The sequence below is a fragment of the Pterocles gutturalis genome, unplaced genomic scaffold, assembly GCF_000699245.1.
Source record: "Pterocles gutturalis isolate BGI_N339 unplaced genomic scaffold, ASM69924v1 scaffold11427, whole genome shotgun sequence".
NCBI classification, from domain to species: Eukaryota; Metazoa; Chordata; class Aves; order Pterocliformes; family Pteroclidae; genus Pterocles; species Pterocles gutturalis.
In genome coordinates this window covers 77,278-98,699 of record NW_010110303.1, presented here as the reverse complement: position 1 = coordinate 98,699, position 21,422 = coordinate 77,278, and the positions used below count along the sequence as shown (strand labels likewise).

Genomic DNA, 21,422 nt, shown 5'->3' with positions numbered 1-21,422 from the left:
TGAAAGTGACAGGGTAAGAGAGCTAAGCATGTGCGATGTTGTTACATCGGGCCACTGTGCAACCCCAAAGGCAAATTGAGGACTGTAGTGGCATTCAGTTCAAGTCAAGGAAAGGCTAGTGTTTGAATTCCTAAAATATATGGTGAGTGCTAAAAATATGTTTCGTCTGATACTATGTTACTGTCTCCTCTCCAGGTCAAGAATCCATCTTTTTCTGTCTCTTTATAGAATTTAACACTATGGTATTGTGGTCCATGGCTAGAACTCCCACACATAATAGTAATACAGATTATAAATAGCAATAACCTATATGTAACCTATGTCAAGTAAAATACTGCTTTCTGTTCTCTGTAAGTAGCTAATTCAGTTGTAGAATCTTACAGGTTCCACACTAAGATATTTGTGTCTTTGTGCAATAATCCTGAATTTTTAGATTATGAAACTGATTGACATGGACCTTTTTAGGATATAATTCATTTTTCACAGACAGAAAGATTTATTTTCACAACAAGAACTGTTGATTGATCTGTTTCTCAGAAATGGTACTAACTGAAGTAGTATCTGTGTGCTTCTTATAGTTCTGAGTATCCCCTTCAGTAAATCTTCATTGGCACTTAAAAAAAATCTTTTGTAATCTTGTCAGATATACCTGGCCTTTCATAAAGCAACTGAAACATCGTTTTCTTTAGTTCTGGAGTTTCCGTGGAATGAAACAAAGCTGCTGTACATGTGAGCTGGCTGGCTGGAATAAAATAGTTATCGTAATATTACTTGCAGGAAAAAAATAGAGCAAAGACTAATTCCACAACTTTCATGCTCAACATGAACAGAACTGTATGAGACAAATATGCACGTTACGGTAACAAATTTTTATCTGCTTAACTACTTGCAACATAGCTTGTAATTAAATACAGAAGTAATTGACAAAAATGGTAGAGTTCCAAGACATCTTTAATATGTTTAGATGGGGTTGGAGTTGGCAGAATTTGATAACACACGTCCTGGGACGCTACTGTTAATCTCACCACTTAACCCTAGAGCTATTGCACTGAAGATCCTAAAAGATTTGCACTTTTAGCAACACTCATGTAAAGCAAAGGATTATATAAGAGTAAACAAGTTCTGGGTTTTGTGCTTTGGAGCTCACAATGTGCAATGTTTTTTCTGGTATGTATGATAGAAAGTAGTTTAGTAATTTTGCACTGTTAATTGTGGGTGTGGTTTCTTTGCTTGTGAGCTATTCAGGGTTTTTTTCTTTTCACATTTTAACAAGGTCAAAGACTTTGAAACTTAATTATCAAAATATTCTTAGTTGCTGGTTTTTGTATTTCATTGGACTCATTTGGATACCTTTTGTCTGAGAAAGCAACAAATGGACAAAAATGGATGCTTTGAGGAATGAGTAGTGACCTGGTTTCACTTAAAAGTCAGTGATTCAACTCCAATCTAGTTGCAGGACTGAAAAGTTTTACATCTCACTGATGTAAACTCCGTGGTTGTATTTACAAAACACAGTTGAATATTATATTGTTTGAACTAAATTACTGAATATTTTTATTTTCGTATTATCATATTGAGTGGAAAAAGTTATTTTTTCCATCTTTGTTTCTTTCATATTAAAGATCTTAATTAGGAAGGGATGTTGGAAGCATGACAGTTGATAGCAGGATTGGAATAATTTTTAGAGAAAGTGGAACAGGTACTTAGCATGGCATCTACTAATATAACTGATAATACTATTGTATATAAGTGGACATTTGTGAGCTTCCTATGTATTATGATTCTATAATTTCCAATCTGTATTTGATTAAACATTTAGAAATGGATCTGTTAATGCCAATTCAAGAGAGAGTTATTGTATTCATTTCACAAAGAGCTTTCAATCAAAACATGTAATTTCTTTCTGTCTGACACAGGAGCTCAACCTGCATTAAATGCAAGCTTTTTGTTAACGCCTGGTAAGAATTGCAAGGGCAGTACGCAAACTAGCTCCGCAGTTTAAAATGTATACTTACAGTTCCCCAAAGGAACACTGTAGTGGGCTAGAACAAAATTATTTTTCTATTATTCTTTCCTGCGCTTTGTAGTTTTCTTCTGTTTTTATTTTTTAAATTGTGCGATTGTAAACTTCATGTGAAATTAAAAGAAATGTATTCAGTTTTAACTGACCAGCAAGAACAGCTCAACAAGTCATACATAAAACATGGAGATTTAAGAACTAAGGAGAATATCCTTAATTGCTGCAGAACTAGAACCATTAGACTGAACTCTCTAAACAAAAGGCACTTGCTGAAATCCCCAAGGCTCTGTGTCTGTTTCCATATGGATGGCATAGTTTTGCCATGCCATGATTTTAAAATATGGCTGCTACCCAATGATACAGGCTTTGTATAATTAATATCTCAAAGATTGCTGAGTTAAGGTATCCATACAGGGTGATGGATCCATACTCCTTTTGGATTACCTTGCCCGTGTATTCAGGCCAGAAGTAATTTCTGATCTTTTTGCCAAATTGGTATGCTTATTTACACTCCCCAAGGACTCCTGTTACATTTATTGTACCAACTAGATTTGGCTTGGGGAATGAATCAGGGTTGAGTAGCAAATAACACTTTCTCCAGAAGCCATGCCTTACTTCAGAAATATAGAACACTAATAGCAAATGAGGCAGGGAGTTACCTGGTGTTGCTCCATCTAACAATTTTGAGTCAGATTTGCAGAAATGCTGAGTACAAAAGAATAGCTTTCTATGCCTTTAATGCAACTTGATATGAAAATGACACATATCTCCAAAAGCTAGACTTGGGTTCGCAACCTGGACAGGAGAATGACAAAATTAATTTTGAGTGTTAATTTCCCCATACTTCAGTTTTGCAGGCATAAAATAGGAATAATTGCATGACCTGACTGCTTGGGAGTGTTGTGAAGATACATTTATTGATATTTATGAAGTACTTGGGTATTATCATGAGAATGCCATGGATGTTTCTTTGAGTAATCCAGTGGGGTAGGAGTTAGGCCATTTAGATAAGACCTTTCTTTCATAGGGAATTCCAGCAGAAGCATTGAGTAATTACTTATTTCAGAACATACTGTATCCCATACCCAACGGTGTGATTAACATTTTAGTAATACTGAGTCTGTGGCTCTCACTGTCTCCTTTGTTAGGCTCCAGTAATCATTAGAGCTTTGTGAAGTTATAAAATGCTAGTAGCTCACAACTAAGTAGTCTACCGCACATTATTTTATCATTTTACACTGTTTGTAACCTTTAAAGCAGTATCTTTGTGTGTGTGTGTCTGATTTGGAGACTGAGTGAAGTGAAAGAGGAAATGGGTACAACTGCAAACAACTTCCATGGGTTTCCGATAACATGAGAGAATTACTTAGTGAGGAAATGAAGGGCCAGTGACCGCACAGTAGCACTGGCTCCATTTTAACAAAGGAAATCTTTGTTGTTTAACTACTTGTGGATTTTAATCTCCATTGACCTAGTATTTTAGAACTCGAATAAAACCAGTATTACTACATTTCACACTAATATGATTTAAAGTTAAATAAAGACCCAAACACTGAAATTGTTCTTGTTACTTCTGTAGCTGACAAAAGACAGACTCAATTATTGTTCATTCATACCACACAGCTCGACACGTATGTAGCAGCCTCCATGTGCCCAACTGTTTACCTGTCGCATGCAGAGAAAAGAAAGTATTTGATTACACTGTCTGTAGAACAGATTATTTTTTTCTTTACCTTTACTGAAATGACCAGAAATAAGCCAAATGTTTGTTGAACTACTGCAAACAGAGAAGGTTACATGAGTAGGCAAAAGTTTGTATAGACAAATGTTTGAAAAGAAAGTTGAATTCTCAAGAAGCTACTTTTTCTTTTTAAATATTGTTTAAAGCACTTGAAGTGCTATTAGACTAGTGGTTTTCAACCTGGTCTTTTTTGGAACTGGAAAAACAAGTTCATATCCGTGAAATTTCTAATAACATCTTTACATCCACTCACTCTACAATAATTAGGGATTTAGCACTTGAAAAGATAGAAAATTGTAGGCAGCTATTTAAAAAAAAATATTTGCAAGCCTTTATCTGGAGATCACTTATTTTAAATTTTAGGTGGTGGTGATTGGGCTTTTTTTATTTATTTATTTATTCTCTTACATGTCCCTGGAAAGAGAGAAATGGTAGGGGCTAGAAAAATAAACAGGAAGCACAGCAGTCCTTCTCTTCTCTTTCTGTCCCTGGAACTACATAAAAACTTCAAGCCATACTCTCTGCCTGATCTATGTTGTAAAGCAGGAGTTTAAAAGAAAGTGAGGTTTTCTTTTGATTTTCCCATATTCTGATGCAGAAAAGGTGATGGAGACAGACTCCCTCTATATCCCATGTTCTTTTGATCTAGAATATACGATGTGCAAAATTATAATTCTAGCCAGGGAAGAGACGGTGATCAGATACTGTTGTGAGCCACTTGCTTAGTACTACCTTTACACAGTATAATCGGTTTCAAAGATATCAGTCCCTAATAGGCTCTCTGAGTAGTGTAACTTAATGGAGTTTGTGTCTATAATGACACTATAACATTAGTATTGATTAATTTCCTAGTAAGAGAAGATTATTCAGTCAGAATGTGTCCCTTGATTCACATCCAGTTTGGTTTGCTTTTTGAGTGATGAAAATAAAAGATCAATCCCAGCAAAAATATAATTCCACATGAAGTAATATAATTTTTCCATCTGGAAAATTCACAATGGAATCACAGTCAAAGGCTAAGTAGGAGTCAGCTGTGAAGTTCTTCTTCAGCATTTCTAAGAGCTGAAACGAGACCTTTGGCAGCAGCTTTATGTGATGATCTGTCATGAGTATTGCATGGAGGTCTTTACATATGGTTCAGTTAGAAAAGCAGTTTCCTTTAAATCAGTAGATAAAAGACTGCAGTGCATTCCAAACTTATTCTAGTAGTAGTCTGTCTTGTAAATGTAGGAAGTAACATGCAATTAAAAGAAAAAAAAGCAGTAATATTGTATGAATCTCCAAATTGTCACTTAGAAATGAATATTTTAGAATTTGGATGTATAGGGAGTTAGGAGGCCTCAAAATAAAGCCTGTAATGGTGTTGGAAGTCTTCTAATATGCATAGTTTCATTTGAACAACTTTCTCTACATTTGTAAATACATATGTAATCCATAAAACATTCTTAACATCAAAGGAGATAATAAGGGCAGTTGTATCTAACAGAGTTGTTACACTGTTGCCTCAACTTTCCTTTCCTATGAAAGGTTGAAATGATTGGCTGAAGAAAATTCCAAGAAGGTTGTTTGTAGGCTTAAGGCTGCCCAGAACCCTGAAATACCTCAAAGTGCTAATCTATACCTCATTTATCCATATGCAGAGAACACTGGAACAAGGCAGTTCTTAAAAAAAATTTTTTTTTCATAGTGTTAGATCATGTGATGTTTTTTCTGGCATGCTACTCTTACTTCCTGCCTCAGTTCCTTCAAGATAAAAACTCCTACATCCAGTATCAGTGCTGTGATAAATGTTAAAGAAGCCTCTGACAAATCACATTTTTAATTTGTCTTTTTCAAGTCTTTTATGATCTTTCTGTATTTTAACAATAGAAATACTGTTCTGTTTATTGTCTTTTTAAAGAGAGACATTCTTGAACTTGGCTGCATTTTCAAAATCAGAAGCCTGTATTTTCAAATTGGGTGGCCAGTTCTGAGGTTGACAAAGCAAGACTGTCTTTTGCAACTGATGAGCTTTCTTAAGGAAATCCTCATTGTTTGAATTAATAAAAAACAAATAGTGAAATAAATAAACCATGTAGACACACACACAAAATCCAGTGATGAACATTTGGAAGATGAATTTCCCCCTTTCATAATTCATATTGTCAAAATTTGGAGGGACTGGATTTTGCCCGTAACAGTCGGTTAGCTAGTTTCATATCCATTGTCCACAAATTAATTATTATTTTTCACGTTTTTATGTTTTAGAATGTAAGGTTAGTTAAATAAAACATTGTGACTTTCTCAGTTGAGTTTGTCTTTCATGAATCAATAATTTTATCCAGATAAAAATGAACATTTTTAATACTAAGCTGGTTTTTTTTGTGACTGCTTACTCAACTGTTTTGATTTGTTTGGTGGCTTTAATTACGAGAATGGTGTTGTAATGGAAGGATGTCGAGCTGTTGGAGCAGGTCCAGAGGAGGGCCATGAAGATGGTCAGAGGTCTGGAGCACTTCACCTATAAGGACAGGCTGAGAGAGTTGGGGTTGTTCAGCCTGGAGAAGGGAAGGCTCCAGGGAGACCTTATAGCAGCCTTCCAGTACTTAAAGGGGGCCTACAGGAGAGATGGGGAGGGACTCTTGATTGGGGAGTGTAGCGGTAGGATGAAGGGTAATGGTTTTAAGCTGAAAAAGGGCAGATTTAGATTAGATATGAGGAAGAAGTTTTTTCCTGTGAGGGTGGTGAGCCACTGGCACAGGTTGCCCAGAGAAGCTGTGGATGCCCCATCCCTGGAGGTGTTCAAGGCCAGGCTGGATGAGGCTTTGAGCAACCTGGTCTAGTGGAGGGTGTCCCTGCCCATGGCAGGGGGGTTGGAACTCGATGATCTCTAAGGTCCCTTCCCTTTGGTACCCAAACCATTCTGTAAGCTGTATGTGAGACTTCTGTTTTGTGCTCTACACATGACCTGTGCACATTTAAGTCCAGTGGGTGGTCTCTTTTGTCTTTGTGTAGGTGGAGCGTTAGATGCACTGAGATAACTGAGATCAAAACTCTCACTTTATGGTTTTGTTCTAAGTTTGTTCTAATAAGAGAGACCACAGTCATAACTAGTCCTTTTGTTCAATTTTCTATCATCCCGTGAGGTTATTTGGAAACTGTTTTCCCAAAAGGCCCTTCTTTATTTTAATGCGCTAAGCAGTAAGAAACTTTAACTAGACACTCTGATTTTGTATTTCACTTAGAACATATCACTGTAATTTATCAAAAAGTTTTGAACAGCTGTACTCATACTTTTAAAAATTTCCTGTAGTTGCAAACTTTCTGCTTTTCCACGTAACACATTTTCCTGTTCATAGAATTTTATTAAATGCCCAAGAGAGTTCAGTAATTTCTCATGTTGCAGTCATTCTCAACCAATGCTGTCATTAGTTGTATGCTATATTTGCAACCAGAAGACTTGTCTTGTGACTGAAAAACAGTCTTAGTAAAAACAGTTGAATTGCAAAAGAGCAATTGTGATATTAAGGCAATAGCCAACATGGAAACCTCGTCTGATAATTTCTCTTTAAAATAATGTATTAATTCACTGTAATAACTTCGTAAATCTCTTGTTTTACAGTTTGGGTTGTTTGTGGAGCAAGGTGTAGTTGCAATGCTTGCAGACTGACTTTATGGTTGTTGCTATTTAACTACAAATCTGCTTGTTCGTGAATACTTTCAGTTAACTCAATGCAAAAAGTTCAAAAATAAATTTTGTTTAGTTACCTTGCATTTCAGAGACAGTATTCACCAACTGTAAATAGCTTTGTAAATTTCAAAGACTATGTATGTTCTTCGTGAATTTGTCAATCTTCCTTAATCCACGTGTGTTGCATCAGTTTTATGGGAGATAAATTGTGAAACTGTAAAACTTCTGTGGCAGAGGAGTTGACCTCAAAACTGACCTCAGTCCTTTAATAATTGGTCTTAAATACTTCCCTCAACTGATCATGATTTTTTTAAAAACATATTAACAACTCAGCACTGGCTACAGTAAGCTGAAAAATGCATTTCCTTCCATTTGGGAAGGAACGTGAGGTTTGTTTGTTCGAGCCCTACAAATGCAGTAAGATTATGTCAGGTTTGAAAAGATCTTTCAAGATGATAGGAGATTTTGTGGCAGTAATTCTGTACTTAACTATTGAAGATGGTATGTCTCGAAATGAGATAATAAACCTGAGTGAAGAAGATCAGGTTACTTAAAAGTTAATTACTGAAGGCATTTGAGCTTTGAATTGGTGTGGCTTTAGTATACCAGATGGTGCTGAAGGCAGTATTTTTGCAAGGTAAGCAAAGAGATAACAAAAACTTAGTGTTCTCTTGATAGTAAGATCAAAGTTAATTCTACAGGAAATTTATCATCACTTACTAGTTTCCTTTCAAGAATCATACTTGGGTTTGTTGTTTTATTTTCCATTTAAAAATATTTTAGCTATTTTTTATTATTTATTAAGTACTAGGGGTTTTTTTGTGATTGCATCTTATGCTGCTTATGATTTACAGTTCTGGTTTTTATCTTCTTATGTATGATAGAAAGAAGCTCCCAAAATAATGTGATTGACAGCGAAACCGGGCATATCCTAAATGCTTTCAAGTACTCAGAATGCTGGATCTTAGACTTAGGTTTATTTTTCTAGTACAGCTGTTTGAGTGTGTGTGTTTATTATTTTTTCGTTATTCACCAAATAGTTTTACAAGTAAAAGAATTGCTGCAGAAGCAGTTTTACTGCTGTCTTAGTAAATCCAGACTGAAAATAATGTGCTCTGTGACTAACTGGTGTATACAAAACTACATGGTTTACTTTTGTAGGAATCGTTTGAGCAGTTTTCTATAATGATATGATCATTAAACACAGATTTTATACTTCATCTGAAATCTAGTTGAAATTGAAGCTCTGCAATGTTTTTTTGGATTGGATGACTTAGGTGTTGATGTAAAGTGTTTTTTCCGCCTTACACCATACATTCATAATCTTTGGTGGGTTGCTTGTCCTTGCTCCCTGCTTGCAATCACTGAAATGATTAATGAGTATTCTCATCAGCGAATTCCAGGTCTTTGTGTCTGGATGCTGTTAAAATAGTTAAAGGAAATGACACTCAACTTCAGATGTGCACCTTGCACTTATACTTTGTATTCGTAGGATTGAGTAATTAAATTGCCTGGTTACTGTTTAACATGGTGACCGATGCTATGAAATATCAGCCATAGGATTAAGTAACTTACTTTTTGACCCTGTATACACAGTTTGCAGTCTGCCAACAAGCAATAAACTCAAACACTGATATTACTGTACTTCAATAAATGTGTAATGTGCTGACACAAGCACACCCCAATGGACTAGGTTCTTTATCCCTTATTTGATGCAATCCTGACTTGGGTAGGACTGAGATCTCAATTACTGCTTTACTTTTTGTGGAATACCATTCAAAGGGCAAGACATTTATTTAGCTAGGATAAATACATCCAAAATGATATCTGTGGTATAAATCAAAAGCATATCCATCAGCATCTGAAATGGGAATAATAAAGTGCCTAAATAAAAAGAACAGGTGATCTGAAGAGCAAACAGAGTCTGTAGTTCTAGAAAGCATTTTAGACCTTTCAGTCTGGAGTTTACCTAGGTGCCTGTGGGAATGTCCTGCTGGCTTTTGCCTGAACTGCTGCAGATAGGAATTGAAGGGGGGAAGGCACTGAAGCTGTGAAAAGACCGTGCTAGTTGAGTGCAGTCATGAAGAGGAACACTGATTTCAGCACAGTGTACTGCAGTAGATCTCCCTTTTAATTTTTCTAAAACTGTGTATTTGTAGGGTGATGTAACTCATTTTTGTAATAAACCCTTGTCAGAAAGTTCATATATGAAGCAGAAAACTATTTCTTTAGCCCTAAAAGTGGATTTAAACTGCCTAGAAAAGTGTGCTAAGCCACAGTCTGTAAGCTATGCTAGAGAGAAGTGATCTTTGTTCTACCTAAACAACTGTATAGCAAAAAAGGTAAGGTTCAAGAAGCCAGAGAGAACAAGCAAGCAACAACATGACACTGTAGCTAATGGATAGAGTACTTAGCTAAGAGAGTGGAAAGAGCAACCTGGGCTCTCGATTTCTCTTGAAAACAGTCTTTAATAAAGTCTTTATTAAAAGAAAAGAAATTATTGCATTTATGTGTTTTACTTGAGCAGAAGAGGGATTTGCAGCCATTTAATGTGTTTGTAAGTGATATTGCTAGTTTCTTTTGGGACTGTATGTTTATAATCATTTTTAGCACTTGAAAATTACTGGTGATGATTCTGTTGCTGGTTTTATTGAGCAGTATTAAGGTGCTTAGGACAAGGAAGAGTTTAGGAATGAAAAGCAAGTCAAATTGCTAAGGAACTATCTTTAGGACTATATAAACTAAAGCTGTTCACTTCCTTTGTGATATGCCCTCTCCACTATGATAGCTGGTTAGGACTATGATTATGTTTAACTCAGCAGCCTGCCTTCATGGTGATATGTTACAATGACACACAGTCCAGTTTATAACCATCATCTATACATGACTGGTAAGACATGGAGTTTATATTTTGTCAGGTGCAAAGTTGAAAACTGTTCTTAAATCCCTCTGCTATTACTTTTCATTGACTTGTTTTTATTTACTTTGGTTGTAAAGCCTTCTCTTGGCTTACATAGAGGACAAGATTTGACTACACTCTTGCCAAAAAGTGTATCTGAACATCTTTAGAAAGGAAATGTGGGCTTTTTCTGATGGTCACTGATTGTAAAGCAAATTAAGTGTAAGTCATAGTTAACCTCAAATCAGTTGAAAGAAAGAAGAATGAAAAAAATTGTTGTCTTGCTGTGGCAGTGGTGACACAATCAGGGATTATTGTGCTCATCAGTCATTTTGTCCATATTACAGGAAGTGTTGAGGTATTGGAAACAGTTTAAAAAAATGTCATAAGAGATCTTCCTGACAGTGAGACTTGACGCTCACTATATTATCAGAGATGTCTAAGACATAACTTGATCACACTAAGTACTTCCATGAGGATGAAACTTCTGATTCCAGTGGATTTCTTAGTCTTTCAGACAAAAGAAAGATACATTCCTCTGTCTAAAAGGGAAAGCTGTCTTGAACTGGATATAATACACAATTTCTTAAATGAAGATGATTAGTAGGAAATCCTTCCTTGAGGTGTGACAGCATCTTTATCACTTGAAGAGATGTAATTAGTCCTCGACTTCCAGAATGTATGCTGTAATTTGCCTGGTGCTTTAGGGTTTATGTTATGCAGTAGTCAAACTAGGTTATCATAACAACCACATGTGAATTTAAGATCCATACTTCCTTAACTCTTACACTGATGGATATATTAAGACCTTGTAAAGAAAATACTAAGATAATTTGGTTTAACATTCATTAGCAATTTGTCATTTTTGAGGTAGAAGTGGGAGAATGAGATCTTAAATAATATGTTGTAAGTAAACTGATCTAAAGCTTTAAACTGATCGAGTTGCACTAATGCAGTCCAGAGAAACCACTTCTGCTGTCTGTGCCAATGCATTCAAAGATCACAGTAACTGTATTTCTTTTCATACACTACAGTTCAAATACTGTTATACTACATTCAGATCAAGCCTACTGGTTCATACTCTCATTGGGGGCAGCTTAGTAGACTTGGCATCTGCTTTAGCCTTTTGGGTCATGGTGGGTTAGCCCTGGCTAACAGCCAAACTCCCACCCAGCTCCAGAATCTTCTTCATCTCAAGCTGAATGTGCAGTTGGAAAGTATGTGCATATTTGTGAAAGAACAAATGCATGCATTTGTAGGTATGCCTGTAGCAGTGAGTGCATGATGTATATGCACAGCAAAGCAAATGTTTTGAGCCTTCCTCCTCCCCTTGCGAAGACCACTTTTTCTGATGCTGCTTCTTTCGTCACTGAGATCATCCATGCCATAAGGATAGCTTATAGCATGGAATTAATATTAGCGCTCGTAACACAGTGCCTACCTAAGAATTGCCATTTCTGCACTGAATGGAAATTGTTGGTGTGCTATTTTTCAGATATAGAGGTAATGTGATGTAACTGGGCACTGAGATGAAAGCTTATACGGGTTAAAATAAATCCCTGCTAATGTCAGCTCCCTATTTTCTGTTCCAAATGTAACAGCTTTATTTATATTTATGTAATGGGATGTTGCAGCTGCATTTTTGTCTGTTTGTTTTAATACTGTTTAAAATAGAAATCTGAAGTAAATTTTATTTGAATACATTTGTAACTATTTTGTTTTTTTCAGTAGACCTCAAATAGACAGCAGATATCCGCAGAATGTAAACTCAAAGGAGGAAAGAAGGGAGAATGCAGTTGTATTTGTTACCTGGTGTGGAGGTTTTGTTGTGTTTTTGTTATGGAAGTTTATGGTCAGTTTCAGTTCTTTATAGTACCTCTGCAGCTAGATGCAGAACATCTGTGGTTTATCCAAAGACTCTCGGTTATTAAGCTGCTATTATGAAAATGTTTGTGATGAGGTGAATTTTGAAAGATTACTGAATAGAAAAATTGCATCAGTTCTCTAGAGATGCCATTTTGCTCATCATTATTTTAGAAACATTTGTTATAAACTTGTGTTTTGCCAAAGATGCTTGACCTGTCTTGCCATGGTGTGCATTGATTTCCAGGTGGAATAATAGTCAGTGGTGTGAATTACTGGAGCTCATTGTTTCTGTTGGTTTTGTGTGTGTGTATAGGGGGAGTGATGAGGCAGAAGGAAAACAGGAAAATATGACTGCAAAACGATGCTCTCTGAGTCAGTTTTACTTCAAAAATGAATTCTTACGGTGATCTGTTTGTCACACATGTTGTCATTTATGTAATTCAGCAGTGAACAGATTCTCCCTACCTCATAATAAGAATTTCAAAACTGATTATGGTACAGACTTCTTCAGAGATTAATTGAAATCTTTTACTTGTCACTTCTGTGGGGATGTGGTGTATGCAAAGGCATGGTTATTGATTTATTTGTGTAGAGGGAGGAGCACGGCAAGGAAATCTCCGAACTGTTAAAGAAAGAGAGGAAGTTCCATCTAAGAAGTTGGAGAACTCATCTTTTCAGTAGAAAGAGCAGAGTGGTGGCTCCTGTTGCAGGGACTTGTATTAGATCCAAAGACTGTCCCAAACCATCTTAATGGGCAGTCACAAAAGCCACACTGCGTGATGACACTGGGCCTTATTGTCATGGCCTTAATTCAGAAAAGCTCTTCAACAACTGATTAAATCTGTCGGTGCAGCATTAAGTATTTTATAACATACAAAAACTTGGAAAAAATGTAACAAGTTAGTAATTGCCATAATCAAACCTTTTACAGTCTTAAGCTGTAGTGAAACACTTCACTGAAGCTAATTTTAATTTAGATAGTGGCTAGCAGTAAAGAGTTAAATAAAAGGAATGTCATGCATGTTGATGTGATTCTAAATACAGAAGTGTTACATTTCCTTTGTTGGCATTAGTTTCTGCTGAATATACAGGATATATATGGTGAAGACTAAACCCGTCTGTTATTGGTCTGAAGTGTTTTAATACAAGTGTGGCATGCTTGGTTGAAAAGACTGGAAATTTTAACAGATCAAAGCATATATATTTTGTTCTTACTGGATATTTTTCTGCTTACCTGGTTGACTTATAGTGACCAGCTTCATTAATATAAATCATACCTGGAATTAGACTTTCTTTAACAAACCGGTGTATGTAAAGTAGTGGTACATGGTAGAGTTCTGTCTGGAGTGCTTGCAGCAAAAGCATTTGGTTTATTTGTTTAGTTTCGGGTTTTTTTGCTGCTGTTGTTGTTGGGTTTTTTCCCCAGAGTATTAGTTGGCATTTATTAGTGGTGGCTCCAGTCTTAATGGCTCTTGATGGGGGAAGAAGTGGATAGGAAACTGTTGGAAGGTGCCATCTTTCTGCTCTCATGTGTTAGCAATTCTCTACTTGCTGCTGCTGTGAGAGATGGAATCTAATATTGTCAGAGGGTGTAGACTGAATATTGAATATACAGAGAAATGCAAGCATAATGAGATATTTCTGCTGGAATTGCTTTATTCTTACTGTGCTTTTTGAGATCCTCCCTATCCTCATCCCAGCTATTCAACAGTCAACACCTTTAGGTCTATGCTGAAATTTTACCCTTTTCCCTTGCAGCTGTGGTGAGTCTCAGGGGATTAATGCTTCATGGGAGGGGCTTGTGCTGGCTTTCTCTAGAGGTACTCAACAGAAAGACTATGTAATATAAACTATGTTTAGGGTAGCTTGTGATTCTTGAAGTCATATACAAGTCGCTTTGCCTGAGGGAAGCAGATGAGGCATCTGCTCTGCCATTTTTTCATTTCAGTGCTGTTCGCCATAGACTTGTGAAAAGAAAAGCTGTGGCTTGACCAACCCCAGCCAGGAAATCAGCAGAAAGTTTTGTTTAGAATATATAACAATGAGTATTTTCAATTGTTCACAGCTCTGTAGTCTCTATGGGAAGATATTACCTCAAGAAGGTTAATACAGAGTTGTCACATCCTTTTTTTTTCTCTCTCCACCCCTGCATCCCCTTTCCTAAATTCACAGTACTAATGCAGCATTTTTTCCTTGTTTTTTTTTAATTCCCATTTTCTTTGTAACTAAGGGTAATTACTTCGTAATACCAAAAAGATGTATCCTAACAATAACATATATATCTTGTGTTATAAAAGCATGAAAAGATAAAGTAGGAAAAGATAATAGATCTTTATGCCTAGAATACTAGGTATATAATGGATTTCATACAATGGCAAACCAAATTGCTGGAAAAACAAGGGCAGATTTGACTATAATTGAAACAGCCATTATCTGCACTGTCTATTTTTTGAAGAATAGTTGTTTTAACATTTGACAGCTGTAATATTGCTCTCTATAGGTTTTGTTCATATTATTTAGTACAGGTTGCCTATTTTGTTGGTATATATGTAAATTACAACTATTTTGACAGGAGCACTGAATAGCTATGCACTGGTGGTATACAATTCTGTTTCTGTTGGCCTTTTTCTTTTAAGTGAAGTGGAAATCTTTATTGCTCTTCTTATTTACACGCTCTTTTTTTTTATCAGCAGTGAGGGAAAATTCAAGACTTTTTTGTTGCAGCAGATCAACCTTGAAAACTTTATAAATGGATTTTAATTTTGCTTATAAGAGGTCTTATTAGTAAGAAGCTTACACTATAGTTAGAAAAAAGTAGCATGGAGTATGTGGCCTGTCTTTTGATCTCTATTTTGTCCTTAATTGTGTAATTGCTTCCCTGTTTTTTCAGTTTGACAATTGAGGATCAAGATGTCAGTGCTTTCCTGTTAGTATGGAAAGCTGGGATAGTTGCATAAAAGGTCTCAGGACGTTGCAGCATCTTCTCTATTTAGCATATGCTGGATTCCTGCTACAGGGGTGCTTTGGCCAGTTGTGGCTTGAGTCAAGTGAATCCAAATCTTGGTGTGTTTTCTTCTGTGAAAGACCAAGTTGGGTGTAGGAGGATGTACTAGCACAGGCTCAGTGCCATGTGAACACAGCAATGGTGTGTACCTGCAAACAGGTTAATGGCTTTTGTGCAGCAAAGAAACTGAGTTCTCTCTTGTGTCTGCATCCATGGCATGGTTAACCCACACCATAGCAAGCCATTCAACTATAATTGAGAGCTGACTGTTTACTTTTAATGAAACTAAGTAGTTAAAACTTTGAACCTACTGTTAGGGAGAATTAATTCAAATAAGATCTGTTTGTATTTAGGTTTCACTCTCTTTTTCTCCATCCTACTCCTTGACTTTCTTCATTTAAAACAAAACTCGTGCCTTACTAATCTTCCATCATAGGTGTATCAAACTTTCACAACAAAATCTAACATCAAGCATCAAAAACTTGTCCTCATTCTCTGTGGTTGCCAACAGCAAGTGTTCTTTAGTCCTTGCCATTGCCAAATCAAGCCAACACACACAAATTGCTCTGGTTTCCAACATGAATGCATATCTTCAGGTCATTCTTTTTCTGTTGGTATCACTAAAAATAAAAACAGATGGTTCTCGTATGTAAGCAGCCTTTGAATAAGGTATATGAACACCCTGTGAAAACAAGACTTCATGTGAGAGAGTTACATACTTTACTCCTGTCAGAAGCTAGACATGCACAGATATGTTGGAAAATTAAACTGCGTCTGTCTTAAGGGCTACAACAGTTTAGCTTTCAGATTGCAGAGTATTTTCACAGCCCTTAAGGGTTGGAAACCCCTCACCCCTTTCCTTAATGAAAGTGTAGGTTCTGCAAAAAAGTAGAAGAGACCACCTAAGAAGAAATTAAGATTGCATGTATTGGTAACTACTGGTTTAACCTGACCGTCATTCAGATTATTTTCTTGAAGGATCTGATGAATTATTCTTTTATGTTTACAGGTCTGATTACAACTACATCAAGAAAACTAGATCGAGAGCAGCAGGGAGAACATGTACTGGAGGTAAATAATTTCTTTAGTTCTCTGAAAAACAGTGGTTCATTGGTCTTTTACAGAGAGATAAGTTTACCATACTTGATTACTGTATGAAGAATTTAGAGAACTGGATTTTAGAACTAATTTGCTTCTGTGTTCATAATATTGCAATGCACAGAACTACCTATGTTATAAAAACAGTGTGTCGGGATTTTTTCTTAAAAAAACAAATTAAGATACAGATAGAAGTCAATTTTTTGGCTTTATATCTGTAAACCAAGATTTTATTTCAAGCAGTATAGAGGCATGATTGTTAAAAGGAGGAGTGTGGGGGTTTTTTTCTTCTTGTGTAATTATTGGAAGAGTTTTTTTTCAGCCTGCCTTTTGCTGAATATAGACCTCTGAAAAAGAAATGTAGAATCTTTTTTTTAACACTGAGAATACGAACAGATTGTTAGTAGACATCTTTTCTGCATAGCTTATTTATCAATCACATAAGTTGATGATTTGCAAAATATGCTTTATGGATTCACAGTCTAAGAGCATGAAATCCATTACATAGTTCTTTTATTTAGCTACCTTTAATTGATCACCTGGAAATTATGTAATAGCTATTCTCATTCTCTGTCAAACAACATGAAAGAAAAATGCGCAGACAACTGGGAGTCTTCTAGTTTCACAACATTGTCATGCAGTGTGACAGCATTGTCCTTCACCTGCAATGAAAACTTAATATTCACAGAGATACTTACATACTAAGATTTATCTGGAACCCTTATTGTGCCTCTGCTCCTGGTAGATAAAAGTCTGCACGTGAGCTGGCAAAACTAACGTTAAAGCTAGAGACAAAAGTCTGGACTTACTCAAAACCTGTGAAATCTGTAGAAAGATTTTCTAGTAGGAATACAAGGACTGCATAGAACTGGAGGTGAATGGTATTCCTTATAGCGCAAACTATCCTTTTGCAGAACTCCAGCATACATAACAGTCTTCATGGCCCTTTTCTAACCCTTTGGGTCATTGCAAGCTGGATTAATGCAGCTGATGGAATAAATTTTTATCATTGTTTTTATTTCTGTATCAGCTTTGGAAGAAGCTCTTTGCACATAAGTAGCCATAGGGTAGAATTTCCTCTGCAGTGTGTTTCTACTAGTAGTAATAGCGAAGTTAATTGGCAAATCTGGTTCAGTACTAGACACATTATTCCTGTGAAGTCACTATATTATTCTCTTTTTAAATTACCTCCTTAAATCTGCTTGTGTCAGTTTCCCAAAGCACTTCATGTCAGTTATGTCTTATTTCTTGAAATTGGTACCTCTTGACTTTTACTCCTATGCATATTGTGCTAGCTTTTGTATTAGATTTATGTAGTAAATAAAATGACCTGTGGATCATTCTCTGACCCTGAAGCTACCTGGTACAGTATGGATTTGATTGCTTATACCTTATCCCTGGAAGAGGATGGCCATGTCCAAGTTGCCTGTTGAGAATGGTGCCTGGATTGTATGAATTCTCAAGCTGCAGCTAGGCAGTGTATGGGAGTGTGCTACTTGTCCTGGGCCAAAACTTAGGTCAGAGATCACACTAGCAGAGTAATGTTGTGGGCAGTTGTCTGCTAGCAGTCATGCCTGCTAATTTAACCTAAGTTATTACATTATAACATGCACAGAACTTGGGTTTTTTTAAGGTTGCAGTATCACACAATGGTACATAAGTCCTCCTGGTTTCAGCATTCTCTATAAAGATAGCAGTTTAAGCTGATTGCTCTTTAGTTTGGAATATTGGTTATTGCCTGCTGATATCGTTTATAATTCTCCGCTTTTCCTTCATTTTGGATCCCAGACAGTTGTTACTGTTTTAAATAAAAGTCTGTGAAGTATCCAATGGAAGAACTCTTAACTACAGAGCGATAATGACAGACAGCATGGCCCAAAGTGGCAGTTTTCTTATTTGTTAGTTTTATGTTGTCACATTTGAAAATAGGTTGGAAAGAAACCCAGAAATGCACAGAATGGTGAGCATTATTATGAGCCAAGTGCTGAGCATCTGGCTAATTAATTGAGCATTGAAATGTTGACCAGATGGGTTGGTGGGTTTATTCCTTGTTTACTATTAAATTTGATCCTTGATTTCACTCCTGCTTATATGATAGTAATTAATATGCCCCTTTCTTTCATTCCCAACTTGTAACTGTTTTCTGAGTGCCAATTGGCACTTTTTTATGCAATTATTTTAGGTTAGCTTCATGTTATTCTCTTGCATCTTTGTATTCTGCTTGTTGTGTCAGCAATGCCTTCAAAACGGGTATTGCAGTCAAATCAAACTAGGTTTTCCTCAAATCTGCAGTTTTTTTCTGCTTGGCTCAGGGCAATGGTAATTTTATGTTAACAAACAAGTTATTCCATACTCCCTGGAATTTCTCCTTTGGGATGTATTTTGGTTTTTGGGTTTTGTTTTATTTTTCCAAACTGAAAGATATGTGGTGGTGTTCCATTACAAGCACTAAAGGGAACAAATATTCATATATGTGGAAATCGTACTGTCTGTTGGAGATGAGCATGAATATTTGCATTTCATGTTGCATTTCATGTCTTTTATCATGGTGGTTAATCACTTTACTCATTCCTTTTCATTTCCTTTATGCTTGCTAGTTATACAACGTTTCCTTTGTATCTCCGTATTTTTTTTCTTAAAATAGATGAGATAGGGGAAAAAAAAAATTATCTGATCATGTGTAGATGCGAGTCCTGTTCTCATTCATGTCAATTTCTGTTTTTTCATCAGGGACTCAGTTCTAATATTTCCTTTGTTATTCTTTGTTATTTTGTATCCATGTTATCTTTTCAATTATGGAATCAATCATAGAATCCCCCTCAGAAACTGCAATTTAGCTGAACTGCTAAAGGTCAGGTACTACTGTTTTCAGTGAAGAATTTGTTTTAAATGCTTTATGTAATAGCAGCTAAACTCTCCCTTGCAAAGGTCTGTTGTCTGTCTGAGCCCGTTAGCTTTTATGTGGATGGCAGGGTGCAGCCAGAAAATGGTGGGCCTGATTCTGTGACTCTTCGGTTAACCGAGCTCTTACGGGAACATAAACCCCTATCTTTTTCCTCTCTGAAATACATGCTAAAGTAATTTACGTATGCTCATATTTAACCTGTTATTAACCGTTAAGAGATTTAATAGGTAAAAGGTAAGGTAATAAGGTAAGATACCTATAAATGAATTTTTTTCTGACAGTTTGATCTTTTTCCAGTGGGTGAGGATTTTCTTATGTTTTCTGACTTCAGATTAACACAAGTCTTTTATTATGTTTTTGTTCACTACCCGTGCCAGTAACATCAGATGAGTCCTAGAATTAGTATTGTAGAAATGTTTCATACTCATTTCCTGGCTTTTTAATTTTGACTGTTTCTAGAAGAGCAGACTTGGTTTGATTTCCCATGTCATTTAGTCCATGGATATAGATTGTTGTGTGTCTTCCTTAAAAGGCAATTTTTAAGCTTCTTTGAAACACGGTAGTGATTTTATGTCTTAAAATATAGGGAATTTTTAGTAAGGAGGCTTGTCAAATTCTGAAAAGTTATATTCTTATGAATTGTATCTTTTGACATGTAAAATCAAGTTATTAAATTGAAAAGTTGCAAGGAAACACTAGGCTGGAAGTATAATAAGATATTATTACAGTGAAGCTGTTATCAGAGATACTATACTTGTGTGCTGATCCTGTACTCAAGTTAATATTTCAGTTACAATGCTGCAAAAAAGTAAATTAGATTTAATATATATCTATCAACTCCTACACATCATACATCAAGCATCAAAATGTTAAGATAGTAGCTGAATAAACCTGTGTAATACCTTTTCTAAATAACTCACTGAATAGCCTTATCCAATGGTCTGTAAGTAACTGAAGTTAGGGAATTACTTTAAAGTTGTAGGCAATTGTAGGAAAATCTGATTGAAAAAGAGCATTGTTGGAAAGATCTTGTTTGAATTGTGTACTAACTATATCCTTTTTAATAAAAACAGGTAATGGTAACAGACAACGGTATTCCTGCAAAATCAGCAATTGCACGGGTGATTGTGAAGGTTTTAGATGAAAATGACAATAAGCCTCAGTTCTTGCAAAAGTTCTACAAAATCCGTCTTCCAGAGCGTGGTAAGCCAGAACGAGAGAGAACTGCTAAGAGAGAGCCGATCTATCGAGTTATTGCTGTGGATAAAGATGAAGGCCCCAATGCAGAGATCTCTTACAGCATTGAAGAAGGTGATGAACATGGTAAATTCTTCATTGAACCGAAAACTGGAGTGGTTTCGTCGAAGAAATTTTCTGCAGCAAGGGACTATGATATCCTTTCAGTGAGTCAAAATCTTGTCTATCATGAATGTGTGAAGTGTTCTTTTACCTGTTTTCTCATGTCTTCTTATTCAGTAGCTGTCAGATGAGTGACTACTGTATCTGAAGAAAGCAAGCTTCAACAAATCCAGAAGTATTGTTTTGTGGGTTGTTTTGTTTGGTTTTTTTAAAGATGTTTATATTGAGAAAGTGAATCAAGAAGCTGCTGTTCTCTTCCAGAACTTGACAGATAATGAGCATGACAAGGGAACATAAACAATCAGTTTGACTCTCTTTCAAGAAGAAAGCAAAGAAAAGCGAATTTATGGTAACAGTTTGTGGTACTATCAGGTGCTGCATGCTTTTTCTCCATTTGCTGCCCAGATAATGAAGGGCAAGTGGCACTTTGAGAGGCACTTAACCTTTTTAGGTGTATCTCACACAAGCAAACATGCTTGGAGCTTATTACTGCTTCTCCATTTATGTGACGTAATGATTTATGTGATCCTGTAGCCTAAAAGATGTGTCTGTTTCACAGATTAAAGCTGTAGATAATGGTCGTCCACAAAAATCATCAACTACACGGCTTCACATAGAATGGATTCCAAAGCCCATCCCACCCACAGAGCCCATTTATTTTGAGGAAGCATTTTTTTCTTTTACGGTGATGGAAAGTGACCCAGTTGCTCACATGATCGGTGTAATAGCTGTTGAACCTCTTGGAACACCACTTTGGTTTGACATAACGGGTAAGGATGCCTTAAGAGTTTTTATTATTAGAAACAAATGCATGGAGTCTGAGATACTGGAGGGCTCATTTCAGTTTGGTTTCTTAACCG

General features: G+C 36.1%; 1 protein-coding gene across 3 annotated transcripts in view; it reads left to right on the top strand.

The window, feature by feature from the left end:
• FAT1 (FAT atypical cadherin 1) overlaps positions 1-21,422 on the top strand; it is a 100,563-nt gene that overhangs the window by 32,890 nt on the left and 46,251 nt on the right. For all 3 annotated transcript variants that reach the window (XM_010073306.1, XM_010073305.1, XM_010073304.1), the window contains exons 3-5: positions 16,210-16,271; positions 20,277-20,606; positions 21,122-21,332. In XM_010073306.1, the coding sequence (XP_010071608.1) occupies positions 16,210-16,271; positions 20,277-20,606; positions 21,122-21,332 (603 nt within the window). The remainder of the gene's footprint in view (positions 1-16,209; positions 16,272-20,276; positions 20,607-21,121; positions 21,333-21,422) is intronic.